At 29.8% G+C, this 24,117-nt stretch overlaps 6 protein-coding genes and 1 long non-coding RNA gene across 13 annotated transcripts in view; 2 read left to right on the top strand and 5 right to left on the bottom strand.

Moving 5' to 3' along the window:
• LOC118447944 (uncharacterized) overlaps nucleotides 1–9,881 on the bottom strand; it is a 226,985-nt gene extending 217,104 nt beyond the window's left edge. For all 5 annotated transcript variants that reach the window (XR_014983490.1, XR_004840011.2, XR_014983488.1 and 2 more), the window contains exons 1-2: nucleotides 9,608–9,881; nucleotides 9,415–9,481 (exon numbers count right to left, since the gene is read on the bottom strand). This is a non-coding gene — a long non-coding RNA (uncharacterized LOC118447944). The remainder of the gene's footprint in view (nucleotides 1–9,414; nucleotides 9,482–9,607) is intronic.
• A 54-nt stretch (nucleotides 9,882–9,935) lies between these two features.
• On the top strand, nucleotides 9,936–11,884 carry LOC118447942 (U11/U12 small nuclear ribonucleoprotein 48 kDa protein). 2 transcript variants are annotated; one of them, XM_035880502.2, is made up of 5 exons: nucleotides 9,936–10,183; nucleotides 10,264–10,432; nucleotides 10,535–10,597; nucleotides 10,888–11,032; nucleotides 11,118–11,883. In XM_035880502.2, exons 1-5 carry the CDS (start codon nucleotides 10,052–10,054, stop codon nucleotides 11,764–11,766), a joined length of 1,158 nt encoding a protein of 385 aa, XP_035736395.1. In that variant the 5' UTR covers nucleotides 9,936–10,051; the 3' UTR covers nucleotides 11,767–11,883. The 2 variants fall into 2 exon arrangements, with proteins under 2 accessions (XP_035736395.1, XP_085519611.1); XM_085663485.1 differs by having other exon boundaries at nucleotides 10,054–10,187; nucleotides 11,118–11,884.
• Nucleotides 11,885–11,996: 112 nt separating this feature from the next.
• LOC118447943 (astacin-like metalloprotease toxin 1) lies at nucleotides 11,997–14,430 on the bottom strand. Its single transcript, XM_035880503.2, has 5 exons — nucleotides 13,531–14,430; nucleotides 13,139–13,288; nucleotides 12,689–13,024; nucleotides 12,436–12,572; nucleotides 11,997–12,341 (listed from the first exon to the last, which is right to left on the bottom strand). Exons 1-5 carry the CDS (start codon nucleotides 13,685–13,687, stop codon nucleotides 12,189–12,191), a joined length of 933 nt encoding a protein of 310 aa, XP_035736396.1. The 5' UTR covers nucleotides 13,688–14,430; the 3' UTR covers nucleotides 11,997–12,188.
• An 84-nt stretch (nucleotides 14,431–14,514) lies between these two features.
• Dronc (Death regulator Nedd2-like caspase) lies at nucleotides 14,515–16,918 on the bottom strand. The gene is made up of 5 exons (XM_035880476.2): nucleotides 16,346–16,918; nucleotides 15,708–16,157; nucleotides 15,177–15,424; nucleotides 14,818–15,079; nucleotides 14,515–14,726 (listed from the first exon to the last, which is right to left on the bottom strand). Exons 1-5 carry the CDS (start codon nucleotides 16,481–16,483, stop codon nucleotides 14,586–14,588), a joined length of 1,239 nt encoding a protein of 412 aa, XP_035736369.1. The 5' UTR covers nucleotides 16,484–16,918; the 3' UTR covers nucleotides 14,515–14,585.
• A 536-nt stretch (nucleotides 16,919–17,454) lies between these two features.
• Nucleotides 17,455–18,811, top strand: LOC118447949 (transmembrane protein 17B). Its single transcript, XM_035880514.2, has 4 exons — nucleotides 17,455–17,791; nucleotides 17,988–18,091; nucleotides 18,159–18,272; nucleotides 18,341–18,811. The coding sequence occupies exons 1-4, from the start codon at nucleotides 17,704–17,706 to the stop codon at nucleotides 18,581–18,583; spliced, it is 549 nt and encodes a 182-aa protein (XP_035736407.1). The 5' UTR covers nucleotides 17,455–17,703; the 3' UTR covers nucleotides 18,584–18,811.
• Nucleotides 18,728–20,452, bottom strand: LOC118447948 (pleckstrin homology domain-containing family A member 8). 2 transcript variants are annotated; one of them, XM_035880513.2, is made up of 5 exons: nucleotides 20,062–20,452; nucleotides 19,893–19,948; nucleotides 19,694–19,815; nucleotides 19,449–19,596; nucleotides 18,728–19,063 (listed from the first exon to the last, which is right to left on the bottom strand). In XM_035880513.2, the coding sequence occupies exons 1-5, from the start codon at nucleotides 20,192–20,194 to the stop codon at nucleotides 18,887–18,889; spliced, it is 636 nt and encodes a 211-aa protein (XP_035736406.1). In that variant the 5' UTR covers nucleotides 20,195–20,452; the 3' UTR covers nucleotides 18,728–18,886. The 2 variants fall into 2 exon arrangements, with proteins under 2 accessions (XP_035736406.1, XP_035736405.1); XM_035880512.2 differs by having other exon boundaries at nucleotides 18,735–19,063; nucleotides 19,449–19,599.
• Nucleotides 20,453–21,119: 667 nt separating this feature from the next.
• LOC118447945 (uncharacterized) overlaps nucleotides 21,120–24,117 on the bottom strand; it is a 5,165-nt gene continuing 2,167 nt past the window's right edge. Inside the window, exons 4-5 of the mRNA XM_085663586.1 lie at nucleotides 22,738–24,117; nucleotides 21,120–22,653 (exon numbers count right to left, since the gene is read on the bottom strand). The exon at nucleotides 22,738–24,117 is cut by the window's right edge and continues 26 nt beyond it. Coding sequence (XP_085519712.1) covers nucleotides 22,440–22,653; nucleotides 22,738–24,117 — 1,594 coding nt within the window. The 3' untranslated portion in view covers nucleotides 21,120–22,439. The remainder of the gene's footprint in view (nucleotides 22,654–22,737) is intronic.

Genomic DNA, 24,117 nt, shown 5'->3' with positions numbered 1-24,117 from the left:
ATGATTTTTTGGAAATTATAAAAAAAAAAAAAAAAAGAAGAAGAATAAGAAGAAAAAAAAAAAAAGAAAAGAAGAAAAAAATATAGCGCTGACCTAGGAATAGTGCAAAGGAAAAATATAATAGAACAAGGAGACAGGGATAGATCAGGTCACCTCCTTGAGAATTGCCACGACACAACAGATACGATTCTCGTTCGGTAATACAATCAGCGAAGTTTCCAGAAACGATGGCAATAAAGCTTTATGTATATTACTGAACCCAGGACGACAATACCGTCTGTACGTGAGTCTTTCATCAAAGTATTTCTCTCCTCGAAACCTCATCGAGATAAGAAGAAATAAAAGAGGTCTTGTATAAGAAATAGTAGATTGAAAGAAATTCTTTGTCGATTTGGTATGCATCCGATATACGTATGTACTTATATTAAAAAAAAAAAAAAAAAAAAAAAAAAAAAAAAACAAAAAAAGAAATTATTTTTCTTAATGTATAAAACGTTGTAACCTAATTTCTTTTAATTTTCTTTTTTCTTTTGTTCTTTTTTTTTTTAACAAAAAGCATAATTCTTGTTATATACAAATTAAAAACAAGTGCATTCTTGTTATGAAAAGAAAAAAAAAAATATATATATATATATACGTATAAAACAAAAAGCTTTATATTTGTTACATAAAAAGCAAACCTTTTTCATTGATATAAATTATGGATAGACAGAGTTAGCGCAAAATAAAGAAAAATAAATAAAATAAAAAAGAAAATGGGAGAGAGAGGTCCCAAAAAAAAAGAAAAAAAAAGAGAGAAATAAAAAGAAAAAAAAAAAAAAGAACGAAAGAAAATAGTTTAATTACACGTTCGTGATTGGCGTGGACGTTGGAGGACGAGGCGGGCCGGCGGACGGGCGTGCGATTGGTCGGTGGAGGAAGGCTAATTTTCCAAAAAGCTCCTTTCGCTATCAAAAACGGCACGATCCCTCTCTTCGCTACCGTGAAAACTGTCGAGAGAATAACTCACGTTACGATAGTAACGTAGAACGAGCGACACCAACGTAACGGTCACTGTTGGCGAGTGTCTGTGGCGAAATGAACGTTTTAATTCCCCTCCATAAAAGCCAACGACAAATCAAACGATTTTGACATGATTAACTGGCGAACATAAATATCGGTATCAATGCACGTGCACGTGCTATGACGCGTCGCGCCATGTCTGTGTTGTCTCGTTACTTTATCTCTCTCTCTCTCTCTCTCTCTCTCTCTCTCTCTCTCTCTCTCTCTCTTTCTCTCTCTCTTTCCCTCTGGTTCTCTCACTCTCTATCTCTCTATCTCTCTCCCTCTCTCTGTCTGTCTCTCTTCTCTACCCTTGACTCATTCTTTCTCTCTCGCTCGCCCATTTTCTCTCTATTTTTCTGTCATTCGTCTTTCCTTCGTTGTAACCAATAGGAAAAAAGAATAAAAAAAGAAAAAAAAAAACAGAGGAGAAAAAAAAAGAAAAAGGAAGAAAAAAAAAAGAAAAAAAGAGAAAAAAAGGAAGAAAAAGAAATTGAACGAATCGTGCTCTCGGAACGGTCACTTCCATATTAAACATACAATGAATTAACGTGTTCCCCCGCCATTAAGAGTAGGGACAGGAGGAACGAAAGGGACGGAAGGAAATGCGTGCAACGCAGATGCAGAGCGCGAGATCGAATGCAACTGGCGATTGTATGCTAATGCAAGCTGCGAATTCGATCGGACTCGGTGGTTTCTACTTCGAGGAAATACGAAGCCGATATCCTCTCTTGTTTATGTCTCCGCTACTTTGCTAACTTGTTCGAATTCTGTTATGGGTGAATCAGTCCGAAAGAGATTTGAGATACGATACGAACGAGAATGAAAAGTGAATTTCTAATAATTATTCCAAGATATATATATATATATATATACATTCTATTCTTTTTATATTGATATTAAATTCGATAAATTATTATTCATAATTTTATACGTAAATATAACATGACTATGGAAATTAAATATTTCGATAGACCGATCGAATTTTAAATCTCTTCTATCATCCTCACTGCATTATTATTTGATTATTAAATTACAATGAAGAAAAAAAAAAATATATATATATATATATATATATATATATATATATATATATATATATATATTTCCTAAATTCAACGGTGGACAAAGTTCTGTGAATGCAGCGTTGCATCGGAAGGCCATCTATTGGGAATTCTATGAAATTTTACGCTCATCGTTTCTGTCGATACAATTATATTTACAAATTAAAATCAATTTCGTCGAAATAAAAATATTAAACAATATAAATTTTATTTTACTCGTAAAAGTTATATGACGGAAATAAATTGACCGCGTTATAACGCTCAATACAAAAAGCAAATATTGAAAAACTCATCGATCTTTTAAATTAAAATAAAAACGATACCAGCTTTTTTTCTCGTTGATCAAGATATTTAAATAATGAGAATGGAATTATCGATTTTACAAGGGAGAAATATTAAGAAGAAATAAAAAAAAAAAAAGATCTTCTTATTAAACGTAATTACGTATAAGCATATAAAATTTAAAAATATTACAAATTATTTAGAATTTAAGACGAAGGAAACAAAGAAAAAGAGAAAAAGGGAAAAACAAATGTTCACGTTCTGCATTATAACTCAATCCTTTTAAATATCATATAATGTTGAAGAACTTAAAAGGATTGCCGGCAAGTTTAAAAAGTTTGCCGTAAGTGTGCGTAAGAAACTGGGTTACCGCAACAGGTGGGTACTAAAGTAAATATACGCACATTACGTCTACTCCTTAGAAATGTTTCACCATCTTTACGCACTTTGATTTTTTCAAATAATCCTATATTCCTTTCTTTCGTTTTCTTTTTTTCTTTTTTCCTTTTCTCTTTTTTTTCTTTTATTTTTTTTAATTTTTTTTTTTTTTTCCCCCCATTTTAATTCCACTTTCTTAAATTATGAAAACTCTCTAATATTAAGTCACGAAAGACTAATACTCCTTGAAAAATAAATATTCATTTTATACGTTTATTATTTATCCCCCATTCCATAGAAAATATTTAATCGAGTTTATATGATATCTATTTGTAAAGATGTTAGCGATTCAATACTATAAATGCTTGAAGAAAAACATCGATGATTTGAAATAATTCAGAAATTCCTCTAGCTATGTATGTTTGTAATAAGATAACATAAATTAACCACAAAGAGCATTATCGACTTATATCGTCACAATTTATGAGCACTAATTAAAGGGTTTAGGGAGAATCTCTCCTCTGATTTGCACGTCTCAGGCACCCTTTCGGGTAGGTAGAGTTTAAACGACAAGCTGGTCTCATTAAGATATGAAGCGAACTAACAGCTTCCACCAGTCGCCGGCTTGTCGTGCACGTACCATTTCACTGCAAGTTCTATAAACTACAAAGCAGGGACGGATCGCCTTATGACTCGCAGAAACTAGGTTATAATAACCTCAACATATTTCGATTTCATTAAAATTAAACTAACTTAATGAGTTTCTACGATATGCCATTAATAGTGTTTATATATATATGTATATATATATATATTTTTTTTTTTTCTTTAATTGCCATTGAAATAAAATTCTTTATTCTCGCAAAAATTATTATTTAGCATCTACCGTACTTTAATATCACATTTGAAGAGAGAGAAAAAATAAAAAGAAAAGATTTCTAGTTTATATTATTTACAACCATTGGGAATCCTCGAAATGCTATACCGCTTGAGAATAAAATCAAAGAAAATTTTAAACTTCCGCCGCTAAAGTGTAGTACATGGTTGCTACGCTCAGACTTTCGATACTTCTGTTCTTGAAAGTAACTTGTCCCAAACTATAAGACAATAAAGATAAGAGAATATTTCTCTTTGCTCCTCTCTTGTTTTCAGACACAGAAGTTAGTAGGTATACTACAAATGGAAATTTTCAAAATGATATTAAAAGATGTTCTTCCTCTTCTTATTCTTCTTACTCTTATTCTTATTCTTCTTCTTCTTCTTCTTCTTCTTCTTCTTCTTCTCTGTTAAGATAAACATAAATAGAGCGAAAAATCAAAATTAGTTAATAAAGCGATACAAACCGGAGTCGACGGATTAAGATAATTAAGCTGAACGGCGAGCTTGTTACTATATTAAAAAAAAAAAAAAAAGAAAAAAAAAAGAAAAAACTTTCCCCTAATAATCTTATTAAACTGCTGTACGATTATTATCGTGCGAAGAACAAAATAATTTTATGGTATATCGACTTTGAACGTCTGCATCCGACGTTGTTAACGATCAACACTTAGGATGAACGTTGTTGTGAAGAGGAAGTAATAGGTATGGGAAAGTAAGTAGTAATGGATGGAAGAAGGGAACTTGGCCATTTCATTGTAAACCATCATTATCGGATACTTAACGTACGCGACAAGAATGGAAAGTAGACGACAAGATGTACTCGCACCTGCGTGCCCCATTAAAACGCACTGTTAAGTATCAACGAGGATCTTTATGACATAGAGGGCTAAACGCGTCCAACGCATCTCGTATAACATTTAGGTGGTAATATCATTTTCCATTTTTCCTCTCCACTTAATCCATTGAAAAGTCAAAAGACCAGTTGGGTTCTACGAACGATATAAATTTTACAATATGCTTATGTCTACATGAAAATAAATAAAATACCATTAAGACTTTCGAATGGATAAAGAATGTTTTCAAAAGAAGAAATTACCAATCTACATAGTTAGTCACCATCACCTGAAAATCCACATTGAGAAAACTGTAAAAGAATTCCTCGTTAGACAGAACTTCTACACAAAGTACTAGGGCTAAATAAATCCGAATCTACCGGTCCAATCTTCTTTAGATCCAGGTTTCCCAAAGATAGACTCCAAGTCCGAACTTTGAAATCCTCTCTCGAGAAAGAAAAGGAAGAAAGAGAGTCATTTTCCTTGTTTCTGATTTCGAAAGGGAGATGGTAGTAATATAAAGAAAGGGGATGAGGTTGGCCGTGAGAAGAGAGCGGAAGGGTAGTTTCGAGTCGCGAAATAAGCCAGGAGGAGAGAAAGAGAGAGAGAGACAGAGAAAGAGAGAGTACCATATCGTTCGATAAGCGACGCTCTCTGTGAAGGGAAGGGGGAGGAGGAGAAAGAGAAAGAGGAGGAGGAGGAGAAGGAGAAAGAAGAGGAGAAAGGGAAGGGGGTGGCTCGCTCCACCCCCGATCTCTCTACGACTGACTCGGTGGGTCCACGCGGCACAAAGGCCTAATTACCCATAAATTCGCTGATTTACGGCGGTCTAGAAATGTAAATATGAAATATGAAAATGAGGACGGCGGTAATAAAAGTGATGTACGGGGCTCCGTAGGGTCGTTCATGAAGGCGTCCATCATCGTGCTTGACGGGCTTCTTTGTCTGGTAGCGGCAGCCGAGAGCCATTTCGTTCTCTTCCCTCTCCCATATCTCTCTTTCTCTCTCTCTCTATCTTTTGCCTATCTATCTTTCTCTCTCTATCTCTTTTGCCCCTCTCTCTCTCTCTCTCACTCACTCTCTCTCTCCCTCTCTCTCTCTCTATCTCTATCTCTCTATCTCTATCTATCTATCTCTCCTCTCTCGTCTACTCGCATTTACCGCAACGAAAAGGACGTATTCGTGATTCGCACGCGAGTTCCATCCATCCATTCATCCCTCCCTCCCTCCCACCCCCCTTAGCTCCATCACTCCCTCCACTCGTCACTCTTCTTCTTCGCGCGTAAAAAAGAAATCACTCTGTCTTGTTTTTCAATGCCGACGTTACCTCTGATTCATGGACCAGGCGACGCGTGCCGATTAGTCTTTTCGCTCCTTTTATCGTTAACTATGTTAAGTCGGAGAAGCTTATCGTGTTCTTGGCCTTTCTTCCCCTCGCTAGCGTGACTTATGTATTTATACATGTATCTATATATATATATACACACATATAGGTGGTATATATATTTATAATATATATATATATATATGCCTATGTCTATCTATATGTATGTGTGTGTTTGTGTGTGTATACTTATATTTAAAGCGTTGACAATGTAGATATATAAACTTTCTGCAAACTCGTTAACTTCGCCATCGACTTTTCGATTTTACTGATCGCTTCTGCTCATAATAAAGCCAAAAAAGAGATATCTTGTTAGGTGGAACGAAAAGAACCTTCGATGATCGGACAAATCCTACCGGCTCGACATCGAGCATCATTTTGTCTCATTTTTAATAACGGAGAAACGCGTGAGAGAACACTTTGAGAAACGGCCGTGAGGGGACCTTAAATAAAATTATTTGCGATGTAACGTACGAAGCGAACTTAATCCAAGAGCGCTGCGGGTAACTTAAGTAAAAATTGGACATGTTTATCGCGATGGCCTTTTACCGAGAGCGCTTCTCGATCGCCGGGAGGCTTCGCGTTAACCGGATTAACCGGTTTTACGAATGATGCACGTCCGACGTGACAATAATAATTATTTGTAGTTCTCGGCATATATGACTCGTCGAATAGTACGAGCCTAATTAACGTTAGGTGCGGAAAACCCATCTAGATCGAACCGATTGAACGTTCGAGACAACTTTCATAAAAAGCTTAAAATCGAATAAGAGGCTAACAGTCAATCGACGACGAAAACATATCGATCGTACAAAAAAGTTTTCCTCGACACTCGTCGAAATTCCAAAAAAAAAAAAGAAAAAAAAAAATTCACACTAGAACTGTCGAGTCCACCGACCGAGTAGTAGAATACCGTATGATTGTCAATCAGTGGTGCAAATCGTGAAATTTTATCGGCGACCTGTTATATGGAAAAAAAAAGAAACAAAAAAAAAAAAAAGCAAAAAAGGCAAAACGAACAAAAAAAAAAAGAAAAAAGCAAAAAAAGAACACGCATGAAACAAAAAAAAAAAACGATTACACGCGATCGCTGCACAAAAAACTTTAGCAAACCATGGCGGTGTGTATTGAACAATTCGCGAAAATAAATGGCAAAGCGAGCGCACCGATCTGTGCGCGATATTCGTTGGTCGTATAATTGGACATGAATTCGTTTCCGGCCCGATAAATCATCGTGACATCCAAAGCTGCGCATATCCAATGCACTGTATACTATCAGAAAAGATAGAACGCTCTATCGTTTTATCCGCTCATCGCTTTATTTGTGTTTAGAGCGGAAGATATAGTTTTAATACAGGTAGCTCCCGCTTTTCGTATTCCCGACTCTTTACGAGAATTTATTTGTTTCAAATGATATAATATATATAAAAATATATAAATAATGATAATATATATATATATATATTTCTTCTTTATATATATATGTATGAAAATGTTCAATGAATTACTTATGTACTACGTGAGATAAATAAGAAAATCATTGTTCAGAACATTTGTAGAGATCATTTACTCTTCGAAACTTGCGGATTAAGAATTTCTATTCTTAAAAGTCCAAATAGACGATGAATCCATTAAAAAAAAAAAAAAAAAAAAAAAAAAAGAAAAAAAACAGAAAGAAAGAAAGAAAGAAAAATAGAAGAGTCAAAGTTATGCGTCATCTAATCAATCGTCACATACCCAGCCATTTGGTTACCTCGACGTGTCCCCTCCACTAAATGTTTAAAAATGCATCTTACATGTGCTAAGTAAAACGGGGGTGGGGTGAATTTAGTAGATCTAAAAGAGCTTCGACGTATAACAGCACCAAACTAAAAAGTCCAATTTAAGGCTCGTTGCGCACTATCGATCAATCAACTGCGAGTAGATCGATGAAAGACCAGAAAAAAAAAAAAGCAGGCGATCAAACTTGGTGACTCGAATTTGTCAATATCGTAACTTATGGTCTCACGTTAGTGACGGATTTACGTACAACTAATGAAAACAGTCACCTTGACAGACACCTTGAAGACTACCATTTGCCAGTGTCCAATCTTCAAGAAAAGTTGCTCGTAGTACGAACGCCTGCATTTAATTAAATGTATTTCAATGATCATGGCGACCAGAGAGTCGTCCGAGTTTTTACTGTTTACTACGACCAAGTACGTGTTCGCTCGTATATTCCCTTGAATTTAGTGATCACTAGCGAAACGACTTGGTCACAGCACACAACTCATTCCAACGTTTTTCATAATGATAAATAATTCGTTTCATTTTGTTAAATTATATAATAATCATCATTCATTATAAATCACCAAAGCAATTAAAATAAATTGAATTCTTACTTTCTTTAAGAAAGAAAAAAAACAAAATTCAACTTCCCAATCACATCCTTTGATTAATTATTATTATTATTATTATTATTATTATTATTATTATTATTATTATTATTATTATTATTATTATTATTACTATTATTATTATTATTATTATTATTATTATTATTATTATTATTATTATTATTATTATTATTATTATTATTATTATTATTATTATTATTATTGAATTAAAATAGCGCATAACGTAATTTTTAATTCTCCGATACATGTCTAAAGTTAAAAGTTGAAAATCTGAAGAAAGAATAAAATCACACGCGTTAACGAAATCTTATATGTTCCTCCTTCGTGAACATCTAACGAAGAACTAATTGACTTGACTTGACTTGTATGAAAGGAAACGTACATGAGTAAGTAGGCCACGTTATTTACCTTGTTTTCAATGTTTTTCGTACAATTTTCGAGAACTGGATGCCCAACAACACCGTCACAAGGTTATCGAGAGAAAGTTAAATAGACTCGACTTAAAATCAGATCAAAAATATTTCGTCTTAGTCCACGCTGTTAATTACATAGGTCGTTACAACGTTTACCAAGTGAATCCTATATGACAATCTTCGTATACAATTGCAGCTTCCAAGTACAAAAATTATCCAAAATTATTTTCATACTTTACGATTAACGAAAATACATTTAAATTATTTAATTCGTCGTTTTAATAATAGAAAACAATTTCGCCGTAAGGTTAAGTATGCTGGTGGGAGGAAAAAAAAACAAAAAAAAAGAAAAAAAAATTAGTACGAAAATTATCGACTGTTCGTCAACGATTGCATATTTTCAATGATCGTGAATAGATCTTCGATCATATCCAAATCCAAACATCAATGTCATTAAAACTTAAAGTCAATCGAAACTTAAAAATCTCAAGCATTGATCAAGGAATGAGAAAACTGGAATAACTTGATCGTCTGCATTATTATAGGATTCGCAAAAAAAAAAATTGAACTCTCGAGGTTAATTCTCTGGATTAAGATCCAAATCCGAACGAATATACTTTTGAACGATTAACGATATTCTATCCGAAAGCCTTTAGGCTTACGAATTATTTATTTAAATTATAAGTAATAAGAGTGTCTCATTTCTCCGAACTATTATGAAAAATTGAAATTTTTAATACTCACGTTTATTTTCATGTCTTCGCTTGAAGAGATCGTTGCATAATACGTATGTCGAGGCATAGCAATTGATCTAATAATAAATAAAATATTAGAAATTAATTTCATTGTAATAATGAAATATTTAAATCGCAAAACTTAATGAATCATATTAAATGCAAAATAATATCTTTCGATATATATATCGTGCGTAAATTACCTTTCTAAATTCTCGAAATATTACGTAACCTTCAAATATCACGTAATTAGATTATTATCTTTACTTCGCGTAATTTCACAATTTCACTAAGGTTACCCGATGAATGTATTGCTTAAGATTAATTCCATTTTTCTTTTTTTTTTCTTTTTTTTTTCTATTTTTTTTTTTCCACTTTTTCCCCGCATGACTTAACAATTTTACAATAGATAAAAAGTAAGACAAAATGACAACTAACGAGAGAATTTGAAAGTTCCAACGTATTATAAAATTTCTACAATAAAACATTTGAATTATTACGCAAATCAAATGAATACAAGGTCGCCATCTATATGGCTATAATTATATAGTTTGACATCAGTTTAAGTTAGTCAATTTGAATGATATTTTTCGATTTAATACTTTTAACTATATTCGTAGAATTAAAATAATTTATATTAATTTATAATGTTGGAAGTTACATTGGACGAGAGAAAAAAACAATTGGTAGAATTAAACGATTTCAATAAAAATATCAATCAAGAAATCGCCAATATAACCTCTACTTTAGGATGGACAATAGAGAGTATATCACAAGATGTATGTAAGATAACGATTATTCTATTTTTCATTTATTTATAGAATATAAGTAATATAAATCGATCATTGTTTTTCCATAGAATAAAAATTTCTTAACGTGTCCCTACGATCCATCACATCGAATTACAGAAGAATGTCTCGATGCACATCTATCTGCCTGTCAATGGAAAGCGGAAGGTTATGGAAAATTTAACATTCCATTTCCAGAATCAGCTTTATCACCAAATGCTCCATCGAGTCTCCAATTGGGTTAGTATATAAAACATTTCTAATTGTTTACAATATCGATTATCTGTCAATCAGAATATAATTGTTTATTAATTAAAATTACTTGGGTATTATATGTTATAGACGAAGAATTACAGGATGAAATCTTACGACACGCAAAAGAACAAAATCCAGAGATGAAAACAGGTTGGTCTTAGATCAAGTAAACAAAGATCAATGCTTTTTTGTATCTTAAATCGTTTGATCTTTTCCAGAAGATTATGAATGTTATACTTGGCACGGACTCGATATATATCCTTTTTCATATCCTTTGCTGAATGTACATATATCGATATTAGATCATATACTTTCCATTATTAAAATTTAATTAATATCAATTTGATTAATTATTCTTTATCTTGTATATAATAACATTGTTATATTTTTCAATTGATCACAGTTATCTTCTATATAATTTTTCTTGACACTTATACTAGGTTTGGGTCAACGATTAATTCCACATACATCTGACAGACTCACCTCAGATTTTACTAGCGATGAGAGGAAGGCACTGTACGAATATGTGATTGCTCATACTGTTAAACCTGATATAGGTCATGATATTGCTGATATAAATAAACCGTAAGTTTTTTTAAAAAGCCAAAAAATATATAAACATTTTTATTTTATTACTCTATATTAAACTATTATACATTTATCTTTTTAGAAGACCACAAGATAAAGATAACAAAGAAATGTCCCTTTTGGAAATGCTTGTACAAGAACGCAATTTGAAAAGGCGTAGAGCTAAGCACAGAGGTGTACACACTAATAAAAAATCTCATATAGAAATTCTTAGAGAAGTTATAAATCAACAAATGGAAATATATACAGAATATATTTTAGAACAAAAAGATCCTACTGCAACAAGAACCACATATAATTCTGAACAAGATTTAAATACATATTCTGAAAAACAGAAATTAATTGTAACTAATTGTTATGAAAAGCCATCAGCATCCTCTCACTTCTCACGGATTGAAAAAAATGGGCATCAACGTACAAATACAATATATGATCGACGACAAGAAAGTACAATAAATAAAAATTACTCTGAATCTATGCAATATAAGAAATATGAGAAACGTTTATCAGATTCAAAGGAAAGATCAAAAAAGACTAAACGAAGTGAACATAGGCATAGATCTCGTTCTAGAGATTATAAGTCTCATAAAAAACACAAACATAAATCAAAAGATAGACACGTAAAGAAAAAACATAAATCTAGAAATCATGATAAATCATCACAAGAAAGAGGCCATTCAAAATATGATGATATTAGAACAAAGGATTCATATTACACAAAAGGTCGATAGGTATTTATAATAATGTACATCATGTAATTTATTTATAATAATTCGAAGTATATTTAAAAAAAAAAAAAAAAAAAAGAAAAAGTCTGTTATCCATTGGTGTAGAATATGAAATTACAATTCATTAAAATTATTATACAATACTCAAAAAATATTTCTAATTTTCTTTATACCTTTAAAAGATTATTCATAATAGTAAAAATTATGAATTGGTTAATTAACAATGGCAAAGTTTGAATCTATAGAATAATATTCTGCATCCTTTGAGTGATATTTTGATTATGAATGATTACTAGTTTACAAGTTTACATTATCACTTCTATTTAATGTTTCACGTATTTATTTAGGACTTATAATTAATCCTACTTTTGTAACAGGATTTATAGTATTATTTGTTGTTTCATATAATACTACAGTTGTATTATTCATTTGACCTGAAGTTCAATTCCATTATATTCGTCCATATACAGTCTTTCATTTTTATAGTAATATATCTCACTGCATTCATATGTTATTAATAATTTTTTAACATCATAATAAGATAATCTCTCTCTTTGACCAATTTCAATGCCATTTATCTATATGAAAATTGTTAATAGAAATATAAAAAAAAAAAAGAAAAAAAAAAAAAAAATAGTAAAATGAAAAATATATATATATATATACATGTACCTTAGGTATTATTGTTGCTAAAGATTTACTTTTAGAAAAAGCTGTCATTGAATAATGCATTATACTATCATAATCATATGGCAATCCATAATCAGTTATTGTATTAACACCTAACAGTTCAAAATTATTTTTACTTCCTGGGAATAGAAAAGAAATTAAATATACTCATCTAATAAAAATATCAGTTATTTTGTACTATTTACAATATCTATGAATTAAAAATCAATGTTGAAGTTATCGTAATCATAATTACCTTCTCTAATGTTTTCCCACAATATATAAATATATTGATCACGATCTGGTCTCATATGTTCATGATAAGCACCTAATGTATGTAACATTTCATGGAGAGCATGACCTATTATACCAAAACATAAATTTACATTTAAGTTTAGAACACTCGGCCCGCCAAATGAATTACGTCCTAAATCAGAATAACATCCACTTTTGTTTCCTACAATATTAACCCAACTTTCAACTGAATATTGTCCATTTTCATTCGGATAAATTTGCTGAAATTGAATACACGTTTTTTCCATTAGTATCGTCATTGCCTTTTGCAGAATAGATAATTGTTGTGGACTGTTTTCTGTAATAAAAAATAAATGTCATGAAAATTATGTCTATTAAATAAGACAAGAATGTTTTTAATTCATACAAGATTATAAATAAATAATAATAGATATATAGAAAAGTAATTTACCAATAGCTTTATCTATAGTATAATATACAATTCCATTTGGCCACAATAGCTCTTTGAATGACGTAATCGTTTTTCGAGTATTTGATATTTGAATATCTCCTTGATGATGCGTACCTTCCTCAGGATTGTCATATTTTGACCAAGTATCAACTTAGAAAATAATGAAAATTTATTTTATAATTTTATATATATATATATATAAAATTATTATTTTTATTTTTATATATATAAATATAAAATTATATTTATATATATAAAAATATATATAAAATAATAATTTTTATTTTATATATATAAATATATATATATATATATACATATATATATATATATATATATATATATATATATATTTATATATATATATGTATTATATTTTTCATATTACTCACGTTTATAACTGATAGAAGTTTGAGTCGTATTTGATTTTAAACTTCGCCGTATCGTATTCCAACGATCATAACTTGCAAGTGTTTTTATGTTATTAGATAAGCAAATAATTGAAAAAATCACGGGAAGAAAAATAAAAGAAGAGAAAAAATTCCACATATCGAAAAGTACCGCTCCGAATCGATCACCTCAAGTAACTTATTTGAATTTTACGTCGTGACTATGTCTTTGAAATCGCACCTTCAGTTCGAACGTATCGTAACAAAATTTACACGGTTTAATAACCATTTCATTTCATTTTATTATACTTCACGAACACTATAGTGTTCCATGTAAAAATATCATATTGATTCTCTATATTGAAATAAATTAATAATAATCCAAAATTTATACTGAATAAAAATTAATTTCACTTTAATATACAATATTACAATAAAAATATTCGATGTTATACTTAAATAATAACGATCACAATTTAACAATATCATCGGAATTATTGTGAAAAAAAAAACAAAAAAGAAACGTATATTATAAATTAATGCGTGTGCCATTTTAAGAGGACGTGTGTTCATGTTGATTTGATTCTATGCTTAACTACCGATATGCCAATTTGCCAGTTCGATTTTATTCGCGGTACGTCGTTAAGTCGTATAAAACATCGTAATAAAGTTTCTTTATTAAAATTATAATCGAGAATTCGTCATGCATAAGGTCGTGACAATTAAATGTAATCACTGTATGAAACAAATATGTAAATAAAAACATATGATTATCCACGCACGGTTTTAACTTCTAAATAATAAGATGAATTGGCTTGGATATAATATTGATAAAACTATTTCATATATATAAAGTATTTATATATAGATATAAAGTATTTCTTTTTTTTTTTTTTCTTTTTTTTTTTGCATTATATCACAAATTCGTATAAAATATATATATATATATATATATATATATATATATATATATATATATAAGTGTTTGTTACAGATAACATTATTTAAATAATTTCTTTGTTGCGTTCATTACAATTTAACATTAAAATATATTGCTATTAATTTTTAATTATTATTGCTTTTTTTTCATTCTCAAAGAAACCAGGATTGAGGTAACAGAATTTATGAAAACCTCTCATTTCAACCATTACCGTTTGACAATCACCTGAATATATCACTTCTTTCAGTCTCGAATCTACCTATAAATTAACATAATAAATTGTTGGTAATTTATTTATATTTAAATTACATAAATATTTATATATAATCATTTATAAATTTAATACTTACTAATGTTAATAAATCACATAGATGATATTTATAAGCATGATTCATAAATACATCACAAAATATTTGTATAAACCAACTACCAGTTACATTATTTCGAAAGGCAACATGTCCTGGTAGGGTAGCATATGCAACTAAGAAATCGGAATAATTTCTAGTTGGATTGTCTTTAAAAATTTCACTGGCACTGTTCATAACTGTATGATTGCCACATGAATCTGTTACATGTTTAGGTATATTTGTAATAGTTTGTCTTTTGGTACCTCTAAAAAAAAAATTCTCTCAGTAATATAATTTTATTTTTTAAATTATAAATTAATATTCAATTATCTTCTAAATAAAATATATTTATTGTTACGTACCGACATAATTGAAAAATAAATACTTTTGGTTTTCCTGCTAAATAAGGACAAGCTTCTGATGTGAAACAATCTATGATATCTGAACAAAAGACTTTCGTACATTTATGTCCAGTATAATAATCTACACCTTCTATTTCTGTATAATTCTCTTCACCTTTTTTACCATGACTACTAATAATTACAAAGCACGAGTCAACATTTTGTAAATCTTTACGCTGTGAAAATGTTTTAACACGTTCTATAATACCCTGTAAAATATTTTAATTTAATTTAGTTTATATATTTTAATTTTAATTAAAGAAATTCATAACTTTATATATAATAAAATAAAACTTATTATCTCTATAAGAGCATAATTAGATAATAATGCTAAAATATATTATTTTAATATTATTGCATTATTTTTTATTATACTATCTCTCTCTCTCTCTCTCTCTCTCTCTCTCTCTCTCTCTCTCTCTCTCTCTCTCTCTCTCTCTCTCTCTCTCTCTTTCTTGTAATATTTTTAATAATTATTATTTATTAATATACCTTTCCTGTCAAATTGCAATGCGTTTCAACAGAAAATCCCATATCTTTAAACAATTTTTCAAGATTCTCTTTATCATGTATTGCTGATTTTCTAGGTTTCTGTACATTAGGATCATAATCAATATTAGTAATGATTAAAACCAATCCACGAGGATTACTTCTCATTCGATAAGTTTCAATGAGACTGCCAATTGGACCACTTAAAAATTCTTCAGCTTTTCTCACTTTGATTTGTAAAGGTTCCACAGCGTCCCTTATTTGAGAAAAATAATTGTCACTTATTTCTTCATTTTCATTATTAAAGATAACTGTCTGTTTATCCAAGATTTCTGCCAATTCTTCATGATCAGTTTGTTGTAAACTTAAAAGCAGATTTTGAAATGCAGAAGGTCCTCTAGTTTTAATCGTTAACAAAATACTTTTGACAGTTTCTTCCTTCTCAAAGTTCTTCTGTAAATTATCAATAAATTATAACAATAAATGTTAACTTTAAATTAAATGTCTTTAATAATTTTTGTTCGTTTGTTTGTTTTATTTTTCTTAAATGGTTAATAAAAAAAAAAAAAAAATAAAAAAAAAAAAAAAAAATAAAAAATTGAATAAACTAAGATATCAATGAATTAATTGAAAATATTTACTTTCCACGTTGATATATTAACATCGTCAATGTTAAAAATCTCATTTTCTAATAACTTAGGCCATAATTTCATTATGTTTATTTTAGGTACTATGATATCACAATATAAATCAATCCTTTTACGATGTTCTTGATTCATTGTAAAATATATATTCCAAAATCATTGAATATTTAATATTACATTTAAAAAAATAGAAGAAAAAGAAACTTTCTAATTAGTATTATATATCCTATACAAAAAAATAAAATGATGATATAGTATACAAAGAAATGACGTTCTGGAAAACCCTTAAAGTATCACTGATACAAAAGCATGACTCATTCGCGGTAGGTTTCATATCGATGTATTACTGCGCCGTCTAGGTTTCTATGAACCGAGTTAAAATTTGTTGTTAAGCTTTTATATTAAAACATGTCAGAACTTGTCAGAATTATACACACATATAATATATATATATACATATATACACAATGCACATCACGCACACATTACACACACAGAGAGATGTACATATATACACACATGTATATACAGATTTAATATATTTGTATTATTAATATAAAATTTTACATTGTTAGATACAAAAAAAACAAAAGACTGATATGCGCACAACGCCATGCGCATGTCGTGCATTTTTATTTCAATATTTATCGTCATTTATTTATTATCGAGTAAGATAAGTATAATATCTATAAAGCATATCTCATTCAATGGATTTAACTGATTATTTTCAAGATGATAAACATTTAAAAAATTTTTTATTTTATTACATTTTATATCCTTATAATTTCAAATAGATTCTTAAATATCTACATTAATATATTATTAATGTTCTAATGTATTATAAAAATTTTAATCATATTCTCGAAACTTTAGTGTCATAATATATTAAACTATTGGTAACGTGTATTATATAGAAACCAATAGAAATCAAAGAGAATAATAATCGTGGACAAAAATTTAATATACACTATGTTTTTATTATCCTATTGGAGTATTTCGTCTTACTTTTTTTTATACTACATGGAGAATAAGTTTAGTTATTTATACATACATATATATATATATATATATATTTCTTTTTGTATCGATTTTGACTAACCGATTATTCGATAGCATAACACGCTATTGGAGAATCGTTGAGAGAACGGAAGTAAGAAGAAGATAAAAGTGGTCCAGATTTAAATTTATCCCATTTAATATTTGATTCACGTCGTACAGATTCAAAACTTATTTTTTTACTTTAACTAACATTAAAATATAAGTATTACAAATCTTTATTATAATATTTCTATAGATATTTGTAGATTAAAATCTTTATTAAATTTGACAAATTTATCCTTAGTCCGGATAAATAAATGTGGAAATCATCGATAGTAAATGCTTCAGATCATATATTTCCTGGTTTAGCATATCATGATCGTAAAAAAGAATTTTATGACATAGGTATAATATATTTTTACATATATTTTTTTTAACGTTATTCTTTTACAATAATTTATTTTAAATATTTATTTCGATACATTAATATTATTATAAAATGATTGATTTAAATAGAAATAATTTATATGATCTTTACAATAGAATATTTAATTTATTTAATAATTATTATTAACTCATTTCTTTTATATTTATTTTACAGGTAATCAAATACAATCTAGTTTACCGTTACAAATGGCTTTATACTTTAATGTATGGCTTTTGCCAATTTGGTTTTTTATAAGTATAATAAGTTTGGACTCAAAGGTAAATATATATTTGGAAAATTTAATAAAAACATTATTTTAAATGTAGATTATATTTTATATTACAGTATTTACAGTTAACGGATGTGTACAAATTTATAACAGTTGCGTTATTCTTACTTATTTCTGTATTAGAATGTACGAGATTATATTTAGGATATCTTGGTAATTTAGCTGAAAAGGTAATATCATTTTGGATAGATAATAAAAATAAAAAAGAAGATATATAATAATTATTTTGTTATATTAGATTCCAGAACTAGCAAGCTTTTGGCTTATATCCACATTAATACAATTTCCATTAGAATTATTTCTTCTTCTTGATAATAGAACTATGCTTAAGTTTAGCGAACAAATTGTTAATAGTTTAATGATATTTTTTCTTAGTATAGAAATAATTTCAGGGACTATAGCATTAAAGAATTCAGCCAATCATCATGCTAAAAGATTTTATATAGCTCAATTATATGGAATAGAGGATAGGTTAAATTAAAAATAATAATTTAATATTCAATTCAATTAATATTTATATTCATTTTATCGCTTGATAAAATTTAAATAAAATTTTTTACAAGATAATTTTATATTGCAAGTTATAGCATGTCATGCATATTTATACATATTGATATATTAATTGTAGATCAATAATATAGATTAATAATTTTAGTTACGTAAGTATTTTAGATATGCACAATAATTTTGATCAAAACATAGAAATAAACATTTGAAACATATTTTCATGTTGACTATATATATATATATAGTCAATAATAAAATAAATAAATAATTGTCATATTTAAAGATCTTTTTCAAGTTCATACTTTTTATAAAATATTTGTAAATTTTCAATATTTAATCTAAGATTTTTTGTATATATTTCCATATCACGTAAAATGATTTCATCCGTAAAGTCTTTTCCATCTACAATTGTTTGTAAAAGCTGTTTACGAGAAGGTACCGTACGTGACAGCAACTATTAAAATAATTATGAAATATTAGATTGATAATTATGAAATTAAAATTACTTCATTCTTAACACTAGATTGTCCAAGGAAGTCATTTTGACTGCTTTTTAATTTCAATTAGAAAAACAATTATGTATATAATGACACAATTTCTTAGAATTTTTTTTTTATTGTTAATATTTACTAATAACTTGTTATATAACTAGTAAATAATATAAAAAATATTATAAAATAAATTTTAAACAAATTTCAAAACACATTAGTTATTCGTTCATAATGCTGTCAATTTGACTGCTTTTGGGCAATATAGGTATATACTAGGTTTCAGTTTTTTTAGTGTTAAATGTATATAATATACAATTACAAAGCAAACTAAATACACATAATGCTTACACCAAAAAGCTGCTGTAACATCCAACCGTGATATGGTTCTAAAGATATTTTATATGCTTCCTTTAAAAATGCTACTAGATCATCTGTTGCCTTACCGGCATTATGATCTTCAATAAGTTTTTCAAAAAATAATAGAATCATGTATAAGCTTCTAAAACAAAATTTATACATTTATAAAGCATAAAAAAGAAGCTATTAAATTATAATTATTAAACAAATTTTTATATATATATATATATGTATACCTTTTTAACCACATCAAAGCATCAGTAGCAATTATAGTTTCACCTTTTTCTTTTTCCAATAGTATCATATCCTGTAAAGTTTTGTGTTTTTCTTTGTCTATAGAATATTTATTATTTAATTTCTAAAATATAAAATCTCTTTATAGATTTATATCACTCAAATAGATTCATATATTTAGATAATATATATTTTATTAACCTCTATGTTACCTTCCATATCATGTTTAACTGGTGCAAATAATTTTCCAAATTTTTCTGAAATATTAAATATATAATTTTCAAATGTCATCGAAGAAAATTAATTTCTATATTTATATTACATTAACGAAATGTCATTTTATCAATTTTTAAATGTAGTAATTATTTACCAACTATTACCACAACACCACGAGAAGCATGTAAAAAATTTTCCGTAGATATTTTATCATTGACAATGTCCGGAAAATATGTTGCATTTATACACAATATTTTTGGAACTGTTTCCTCCGATGGTAATGCCATGATATGGTTAAAATTAACGTCAAATACTATTACGATAATCAACAACACACGTTGCTAGGTTATGGTAGGTTATATATTTTACATGTAAGGTTATATATAATAACAGTTTCAACAATAAAAAAATGTTTTACATAACGAAAAACAAATACGAACAATCAAATAGCTGTATCTTACAATTAATCTTATAACAGATATTTCTTGAAAGGCAATAAAATTGCGAATAAAAGTGAATTGAGCAACGTCCAGAATGAGAGTAAAAAATTTTTCCACAAAAAAAAAGAAAAAAGAAAAAAGAAAAAAGAAAAAAGAAAAAAGAAAAAAGAAAAAAAAAGAAAAAAGAAAGTAAATAAATAAATAAAAAAGAAAATGAGAAATAGAAAAACGAACAAAAAAAATGAGTATTTTCATTCTTTGATAACAATCTCATTTTTTTACTTTTATTAGGTTTAAAAAATTCAAGTTTCTTAATAGAAACTCTTTATGATCAAAATCTTTCATTTGATTAATACATTATTATTCTATTTCATCGATTTGAATGGAATAATGATGATTCTTCTTAAATCGTTCTACTTAGTTTGATTGAAAATATATCTATATTACGATAAGAAGTAATAATAATAATAATAGATGAAAGGGAATAAATGTCATGATTAATAATATAGGAACATAATATTTTTTTTTAATACGTATTCTCCAAAGCATAGGCTTAATATCTAGATATAATTAAATATAATTTTTCTTACATTATTTTTGAAGCGTTTAAATAATAAAATTTTCTTTTTTTCTTTCTTTCTTTTTTTTTTTGTTTGTTTATTTGTTTGTTTGTTTGTTTGTTTGTTTGTTTGTATTCTTACTGACTAGCTTAATGCTTTATCGATAAATGGGGTTTCTTGCCTAAAATATTTCGTAAATATTTTCTCATCTCTTTAATCAAATGATTGATGCTCCTTTTTTTTTTTTTTAAATCTGCCGAAGTCCGCGTTACAATATTGTCATCTGTATAACTGTCATACCCGATTAATCTATATTATTAAAATAATTTAAGGAATAATATTATACATATACATACGTAACAATATACAACTATTGTATGTTTTCTCGTAATGTTAAAAGATTATACGCTGTTACTACATTTTAGCGCATACGTACTTACTTCTTCGCATTATGAACGACGTTTCATTATTATATTGTTACAGGTTTTACATTTGCATTATCGCGAACTTACGTGCCTTTCTTTTTATTTAATTTTTGTGCACGGCATGTGTGTAATATATCATGATATTCTGAGAAAAGTGATAATTGCTTTTTTTCTCTTTCCTTTTCTTTCTTTCTGTCTTTCTTCTTTTTTTTTTTTTCTTTTTTTTTTTTTTACACACTCCAGGCAAAGTGAATGAATGAAACGAAGTTCTTTCAGGTATCGTATATATTTTGCTTACTAAAAAAAAAAAAAAAAAAAAAAAAAAAAAAAAAAAAAAAAAACCACGAAGATAAGATGTATCGCACGTGAACGAGATCTATGCCCTGTTGATCGACTAGAAATGGAATTTTATTTCGATGGTATAAAATCCCTGTTGTCTAATAATTTACGATTAGAAATGTTCGTGATCATGTTTATTACAGGTATTTTTTCTTTCATTTTATTTTATTTCCTTTTTTTTTTTTTTGATTTTTGTTTTTTTTTCTTCTTCTTTATATTGAATTATAGAAGCACATTTTTTTTTTTTCTTCGGAGTATCAGTATATTTTTCGAAATTAAATAATTATTTAGATTCCTAAATTTTAGCACTTCTTCGCCAATTAACCGACACCCCTTCTAATATAAGAACGATATATTTTCAGGTATCGCGTTTAATACACGATGAGAGAATATCCTCGAAAGCGATGAAAATGATGAAAGTGTAAGATGGCAGTACGATATTATATTTAACATGAATCGAAGACTTTTGTGCTTTAAAAAAGAACTTATATTATTCAAAAAAGAGAGAAAAAGAGAGAGAGAGAGAGAGCGAGAGTACAAGTGTTCGAGTAAAGTACGTATTAGATTATTAGAATAATAAGATGTCTAATAGCCGCGAACAAAACCTGCTTGAACTACGAAGCATTCTTCGCCGCGGTTACCGCATTGTTGGGACCGACCGGCGGTTCAAAATGAATTCTAGGTATGTTAAAGAATTTTTTGTTCATTCTCTTTGGCTGGTAAGGCAAGGAAAAATGGTTCGGTCGGTCGTAATAATTCCAACGACCTTCAGAAGGCAGTTGGAAGCTCGTGTTTGAGTATGTTCCCCGTGGAATCCTCAGCGACTAGAGTTAAAGCTGCCAGGCAGTGAGGTGGAGGTGGTGGTACCAATGCTTCTAAAGGTGGCCGAGTACCAGGAAATTGACGAGAACCAACGACCATACCACCGGAAGTTTCTCTAAGTTCGATCACTCTAACACCATATCGAGAACGTGCCACGTTCCTGCGAAATCAATAAAATAGAGAATAATTTAGATGATAGAAAATTTTTAATAGAAACATAGATATTTTACGATTTTAATTATACCTTTTACCATCGTATTCTATGTCATTATGACGTCTGTTGGAATGATTATCAGCTTCGGTGTTGAACCATCGATGATAAGCGAGCAACGCGGCACAAGAAGGTCCCCAGAAAGTTCTATCCGGTTGAGAGGGTAGTTCGGCCGCGTTTAAAGTCTTAGAGAAAGATCTGTTAAGTTCGGGACTAGCGGGAGCGGATAGTCTGCCAGGAAGTTGTCTCGCATTTGCCGATGGTGATGGCCTGGATGTCTCAGATAAAAGTCGTCCTCTCCGGGGGCTAGACAATACCGGTTCTTGTACTGTAACCGTGACGCTGAGAGGTCTACTGAGAGCAACAGTTGTATGTTGTGGATCTCTCCTGATGGGATTACGATTGAAATCGATTCCAGCCGCTCCAACGAAGACCCTGTCGACGTAATCAAAACCACGTCCCATAATACCTTCCCTCGTATGTCCGAGATCGAACGTGTGCCCGAGTTCGTGTAAAACTGATCCAAGAGTAGTCGCTAAACAGCCACCATGGGTACCTCGATAATTGCTATCGTCCATCAGTTGTTCGGTGTCAACGACCGTGGTGTCTAAAAATCGGGGCAGTACTTGAGCCATGCAGGTAGGCCACGTATGCAAGCAAGCTGAGCCGAAAAGAGCTAAACCACCGCCACCCAAAGCAGCATGACCTTGCGTTCTCGCTAAGGTATCTTCGTGAGTACGGGGACTCGGCGCACCGCGATACCTCGTGCAAGATAAGAAAGCTAGATATTTCCGGTCCTTCGATGCTAACGGACCGGTCATCAATTCGCGTGCGATCAATTCCCATAATTCTCGTTGTGACATAGCTCGTGCTCTGTCGACGTGAAGCATACTGTGCATCACCAAGCATTCTGGACCGTCCAGATCGCGTTCCAATTGAAACGTCTTCTTTCCGTGTCCAGCTTCCCTCAATTTTTCCGCTGTTAGAGTTTGCAAGAGTCTAGCACCCAAACCTATTCTGGTTGCCGCGCTTTCTGGTGATCTATCCTCTCTTCGTGGTCCTTGGAAATAGCCATCGTGTCCCGCGCATACCACATATACCGGTGTCACTCGTAGCCTAGTTGTTCTCGGTTCATGCAAAAGAGTTAATCGTCGTTTGTGTCCTCCGGCCTCGAGTTCCATCTTATTGGATCCGCGCGTAAGATCAACTAACGCGCGAAATTCGCCTCCGACCACTGGCCATTCCGATGTCACATTTTTTTGAGCCCTAACGGTGATATAATTACACGCCAATGGTGCCCGACCGCGTATAAGGGCCAAACTATAGGTCAGAGTCTCTCCGTCTATCAGATTACATACAGTGATGCCTTCCGGGTTGCCATTTGTCGCGAATCCTCGCTGACGGTGATGATTA

Source organism: Vespa mandarinia, chromosome 22 (genome assembly GCF_050613455.1).
Source record: "Vespa mandarinia isolate Hongniang chromosome 22, ASM5061345v1, whole genome shotgun sequence".
NCBI classification, from domain to species: Eukaryota; Metazoa; Arthropoda; class Insecta; order Hymenoptera; family Vespidae; genus Vespa; species Vespa mandarinia.
Note: the sequence above shows the minus strand (reverse complement) of the source record. Positions and strands in the feature narration are given on the sequence as shown.